Source organism: Triticum dicoccoides, chromosome 7B (assembly GCF_002162155.2).
Source record: "Triticum dicoccoides isolate Atlit2015 ecotype Zavitan chromosome 7B, WEW_v2.0, whole genome shotgun sequence".
In the NCBI taxonomy this organism is placed as follows: domain Eukaryota; kingdom Viridiplantae; phylum Streptophyta; class Magnoliopsida; order Poales; family Poaceae; genus Triticum; species Triticum dicoccoides.
In genome coordinates this window covers 179,660,857-179,666,720 of record NC_041393.1, presented here as the reverse complement: position 1 = coordinate 179,666,720, position 5,864 = coordinate 179,660,857, and the positions used below count along the sequence as shown (strand labels likewise).

The window sequence follows — 5,864 nt, the reverse complement described above, 5'->3', positions numbered from 1 at the left end:
TTCCTTTGTTTCAAACTGGGCCTAAAAAGGGAAGAAAAAGGCAAGGATTCGCAAGCCAATTCTTTTCGAAAAGCATTTGTTGTGATGCTCGAATTGGTCATCATACCGCCGATCTTTGCTCCGAAGTCCTGAACCAGCTAGCGCGTGCATCTGGGAAAGCTGTATATGTGAATCTGGGAATGCTGGATCGTCGATCATACGGAGAGCAATGCCAGAATCTCATAACCAATTGCGGACATTAAATGCAAGTGCATTTCTATAATCCGGCCATGCTAATGCCTCCATGGCAGGCGCTTGTTTAATCGCCGTCTGCCCCAGTGGCCATGTGGGTGTCGTCGCAGAGCTCCGCTATATAAGCTTGTGCCCAGGAATACCTTGCCAAATCACAGAAGCTTAGTTCCTCTCCTATTCTCGTGTGTACTCACGTGTCGCTGCATGATACACTAGCACTAGAGTAACTTGCTTACTTTGCTCTTGTTCGTCATCGTCGTTGCCGCCGCCATGGCTCTAGTGGGTCAGCCAGCCACGTTCTGCTACGATGGCTTCGTCGGTGACGGTGTGCCCGCGTTCATGGACGCCGGTGGCGTCGGGTTCGGCTACGGGTACGATCACCACTCCCATCTCCTCGAGGAGGAATGCTTGCTCGGTAGCCACGCCCACGGATGGGAGTTGCCGCCGACCGGCAATCTTGGCGCCGAGGCGCCGGGCAGCGTCAACGCGTTCGGGGGCCACGACGTCGGCTGGACGAACCCAGCTGGCCGCCTGTCGTCTTCTTCGGCCTCCTCCTCGGTGCTCACCTTCGACAACCAGGGTGAGGACAACTACCCCGCTGCCACGTGGATGGACGCCGCGGACCAGCTGAGCTACAGCCCGTCAACGGCAGCTGCGGCAACCGCGCTGGCAGGAAGCTTCAGCTTCGAGGGCTGCGGCGGCAACGGCCGCACGGCGGCGTCCCCTTCGCACAAGCGGCCTCGTGCGCACGCGGAGGCACAGCAGGGCACGGAGCAAGAAAGCACTACCCTTCCCAAGAAGCAGTGCGGCGGCGATAGGAAATCAGCAGTCAAGCCTAGCAAAACGTCCGCGCCCACCAGTTCGGCCAAGGACCCTCAAAGCGATGCAGCCAAGGTACGCTCATGGAGTTTCGTCCCGAACCATCGCAATTAAGGGAGCTCAACCTCAATTCTCGGTGAACTGACAAGGTTTACTGAATTACTGTGGGCTACAGACTCGTCGTGAGCGGATCGGGGAGCGTCTGAGAGTCCTGCAGGAGCTGGTGCCCAACGGCAACAAGGTGGACATGGTCACCATGCTCGACAAGGCCATCACTTACGTCAAGTTCATGCAGCTCCAGCTTACGGTACAGACATTAATCGGTTCAGCAATGTCAATTCGGCGTTTTCGGCCTCGTTTCTTAGCCGGCACTTGTCTAATTGTAGCTAACAAACAAATGATGTCAGGTGCTCGAGACGGACGCATTCTGGCCTGCTCAGGGAGGCGAGGCGCCGGAGATCTCCCAGGTGAAGGCGGCACTCGACGCCATCATCCTCTCGTCGTCGCAGCAGCTTCGTCAGTGGAGCTAACAGCGAACCGATACATCACCACTACATATACATTCTCCCAGAATTCAGAGAGTCGCTCTCTGCTCTATCCTCTTTCTATGTTGCTGTCCCATTCCCTAATCTTCTCATCTTGCTATGTACTGTACTCACCATAGTAGCCACAGTAAGCTCTACTAATTGGTTAATGACGGCGTGCACTCGATCAATAAACGTTGTGCTCAGTACTTCATCGTTACTAGTTTCTTTCAAAAAAAAAGGAGAAAATCCCGCCTCTGCACTATAAGATGGACACAGCCAACGTGAACCAAATCCAAGTCTCTAAACACCAAAAGAAACAAAACAAAACAAAACAAGGCCACAACAATTAGAAACATCCACATAATCTACTACTGTCATGCTAGCCAGACTGGTCGAACAAATCCCATGCAATCATTTTCAGATGGCTGCATCCAAAGATCATAAGTGTCCACACGCTGCGTATGACTATGACCACATACGGATTAGTGTCTGTTTAGGACACACATAGTTATATCACATCTAAGGTGATGTCCACTTTATTTGTGGTCTTTATTTTTGTCCTAGTTTTTTTTTTGTTTCTTGTTGCTGCATTATATATTTGTGGAAACTTAGATGTGACATCCTTAAAAAACATCTAGATGTGAATTAGATAAACTGAAAAAAAATAAACCATAAATATAGTGAACATCAGGTTAGATGTGACATAACTATGTAACATCTAGATATGTCCTAGAGAGACCCTTCCGAAAATCTCAAACCGCCCAAAAAATGGCACAAGCTCCCATGCGGATTTGACCCTTAGATTATGGCGAATAACATCAAACATGTGGTTCGATGGTTAGGAGAAAAGTGGTATCCCCATCCCACCAGGGCTCAAGTCCTAGTCTTGATACCAGTGGTCGCATTTTTCTAGATTTAGTTCGGGCCTTTTGGAGATGTGCGTTCGGTGGAAGGGTATGTTTCCGTTGACTAAGAATGCGTCTGTGGCCACTTCGTTAATCTCAAAAAGATGTTACGGCTCAGTCTTTCGAAGGTGCTCATAGGGATATGGTGTATGTGTGTGTGCGCGCGTGTGTGCATACGTGTGAGTGTGTGTGCATACGTGTGAGCGTGTGCGTCTGTACTATGTTAAAAAAAATACCGCACAGATCTGAAGAACATGGTTCCACACGCACCCCTTACTAATAATAAATTTAAAATAAATAGTAGAAAAATCAAAAAATAGAAAAAAAATTGTAACATACATAGTAGACTGGTGGACTTTTGTATGAAATTTCACGAAGAAATGATATCTGTGGCTGGCAAAAAAATGCCAAGACTAGATCTACATTAAAATACACAGTTTGAGCAATAGTAAGGTCAAAATTGTATTTTCTTCGCTAAAAATACCAAGGTTGTCAGTACTTCAGCAAACTGGTGTGACTAAAATGGTCAACTAAGTTTGATATTATTATTTTTGAACCGGGCATAACCCCTTTCCATTACTTTGACATAACGGAAATACAAGGTTTTTCCACACTGCAGACACTAAGGAAACAGGAAAGGGGAAGCGAGTTCAACGCATCCTTGGTAAACCCACTGCAAGCACTCGTCATCGAGCAGCTTACCGTGGGGCGAAAATCCAAGGACACCCAAACACGAACTAGTCCTAAACGGTAACATCCAGCGAGTGTTTATGACATCAGAAGGGCTCACGTAGGAGCAAAATGATAAGCTCACACAGGAGCAGCATGATTAAAGACCAAAGCCAAGGCGCAGGACCAAAACATGACCCAGTTCAGGCAGCAAACTTTCCTCCCTCAATCTTGAGTTCTCTCGCCTGACACCGCGCAGATCCTCATCATGTTTGATGTGCTGGCTCGTAGCATTTTGGCACCTCTCTCCATCGCCTCCTGGTCCGCTCCAGTCATCATCCCTGCCCAATAAGAGATGAAGCCACAAGCAAAATAAATCACAGCAAAAGGAGTCTTTAACTCTTTTTGTTCAAAGATAGCTTGGTTTCGGCAATTCCATATAGCCCAGCACACGGCAGCAAGCACGAAAGTGTAAAATTTTCCCCCATCAGGAAGGAAAACATAGCACCACGAAAAATATTGCCATATATTGTTTGGACAAGTGTCCGTACCCAAAACACAACCCACCGTCCTCCAGATCACCCTGGCCACAGGACACGTGAAAAACAGATGCTTTGAGGTCTCTCTGTTCCAACAGAAGGAACATTTGGGGTTGCCAGCCCATCGTCTTCTACTCATGACATCTCTAGTCAAGATGGCATCCTGGAAGGTTTGCCACATGAAAATTTGAATTTTCAAAGGGATCTTCGCCTGGCAGATCCACCTATAGTTACTTCCTGCTATGTTTCTCTCCAGATAATCATAAACCGACCTGGTTGTGAATTTTCTCTTCTTGCCCAGGGTCCAAACCACTTGATCAGGTTCCTCCGACAACACCCAGGAGTTAACAGTGACATTGAGTTCATTCCACTGATCTAACAGTACTGTATGGAGTTGTCTCCGGAAGAAGTCATCCCACACTCCATTTCTAAACTTTTCCACCGTGATCTCCTGCTGATTACAAATGCTATATAGCATAGGGTATTTCTGCTCCACAGGGAGCTCATCATGCAAGGGATCCTTCCACACCCTGGCAAGATTGCCCGAATTCAAAATCACTTTACGACCGGCCAAATAATATTCTTTTACTTTCATAATAGCCTTCCAGGTAGGGGAATCATTGAATCTGTTTTTGACCGAAGTTACCGTATCTTTTTTCAAGTATTTCGCTCGGATCACTTCTTGCCACAGCCCTTGCTGTGTTTCTAGCTTCCACCACCACTTGGTGAGAAGGCTGATGTTCTGCTTTCAGAGGTCTTTCACCCCCAGTCCTCCCTTGCTCTTAGATCTACATATCCTGGACCATTTGACCAGGTGATATCTCTTGCGACCCTCATATTCTTGCCAGAAGAAGCGCTTACGGTGATTGTCCAGTTTTTCAGTTACCATCTTAGGCAGCAGAAACATGGACATATAAAAGTAGATGATACTGGTAAGGGAGGAATTCAGAAGGATAAGCCTTCCTCCTGATGAGGCCGCATTGCCTATCCACGACTCGCATCAGTGCAGGAATCTTTCATCAGCAAAGTTCCAGTGCAGGCTAGGAAGGGTCGAATAGCTGACTGGCATGCCCAAATATTTCATTGGGAAATGACCAATCTAACAATTAAATAGGTCTGCATAGAAGGCTAGAGTATCATCATCCCCTCCGACACATAGTATTTCACTTTTGAGGAAGTTAATCTTAAGCCCTGACATGAGTTCAAAAATATAAAGCAACAGCTTCAGATTAATAGCAGCTTTCTTATCATGTTCCAGGCAAATGACGGTGTCATTTGCACATTGGAGAATGGCTACCCCATCTTTAATAAGGTCCGAAGCCAATCCAGTATGGAGTTTTTCTTTCTGCGCATTGCTGATCATTTTTTACAGTGTCTCGACTGCCAGGTTAAAGAGAATAGGAGAGTGGGGGTCGCCTTGACGCACCCCCTTGTGGCTTTGGAAGTAGGAGCCCTTTTCATTATTCAGTTTGACACTGACAGTGCCATTGTAAAGAATTTTATTAACCCAACCACACCATGTTGTACCAAAGCCTCGATCTCGATGACACTCTAGTAGGAATTCCCAGTCGATCTTGTCATATGATTTTTCAAAGTCTAACTTCACCACCACGCCAACTCTTTTTTCTGGTGCGTATGGTGCAAAACTTCGTGCAACCTAAGAATACCATCCATGATGTTCCTGTGCTTAATGAAAGCATTCTGATGTTTGCTAATCAGCTTATCAGCAAAGATCGCCACCCGGTTATCCAAAACCTTGGTGATAAATTTGTAAGGACATCTTAGGAGACATATGGGGCGGTACTGTTGTATTTTCTTTGCCCCTTTCATCTTTGGAATAAGTGTAATCACCCCATAGTTCAGGCGGGCTATGTCAAGATTGTCTGAGTGGAAAGCTTCAAACAAGCGCATGATGTCACTCTTGACAAAATCCCAACAATGCATATAAAATTCTGCTGGAATGTTATCAGGCCCTGGTGCACGATTGCACCCCATCTCAAATAGTGTTTTTTTCACTTCTTCTTCTATGAATTCGCTCGTGAATAGGATATTATCATTCTCATTAAGTTTTTCTTCTTCAGACCAAGTTTCAGGAGATAAGTGGAACACGTTGCCCCTAGCCGGGCCAAACAGTTCCTTATAATAGGAGGTTGCATGTTCTAGTAGGTTTTCCG

The 5,864-nt window shown here is 46.5% G+C and overlaps 1 protein-coding gene across 1 annotated transcript; it reads left to right on the top strand.

Moving 5' to 3' along the window:
• Positions 1 to 410: 410 nt before the first annotated feature.
• LOC119335217 (transcription factor RHD6-like) lies at positions 411 to 1,742 on the top strand. The gene is made up of 3 exons (XM_037607376.1): positions 411 to 1,125; positions 1,226 to 1,357; positions 1,458 to 1,742. Exons 1-3 carry the CDS (start codon positions 502 to 504, stop codon positions 1,578 to 1,580), a joined length of 879 nt encoding a protein of 292 aa, XP_037463273.1. The 5' UTR covers positions 411 to 501; the 3' UTR covers positions 1,581 to 1,742.
• Positions 1,743 to 5,864: the final 4,122 nt, after the last annotated feature.

Bases quoted from the DNA above. Each gene is read 5' to 3' on its own strand.
- LOC119335217 (XM_037607376.1), top strand. From the start codon at position 502: ATGGCTCTAGTGGGTCAGCCAGCCACGTTCTGCTACGATGGCTTCGTC. The intron at 1,126-1,225 runs GTACGCTCATGG...TGTGGGCTACAG, and splicing joins CTCAAAGCGATGCAGCCAAG to ACTCGTCGTGAGCGGATCGG. The intron at 1,358-1,457 runs GTACAGACATTA...AAATGATGTCAG, and splicing joins TCATGCAGCTCCAGCTTACG to GTGCTCGAGACGGACGCATT.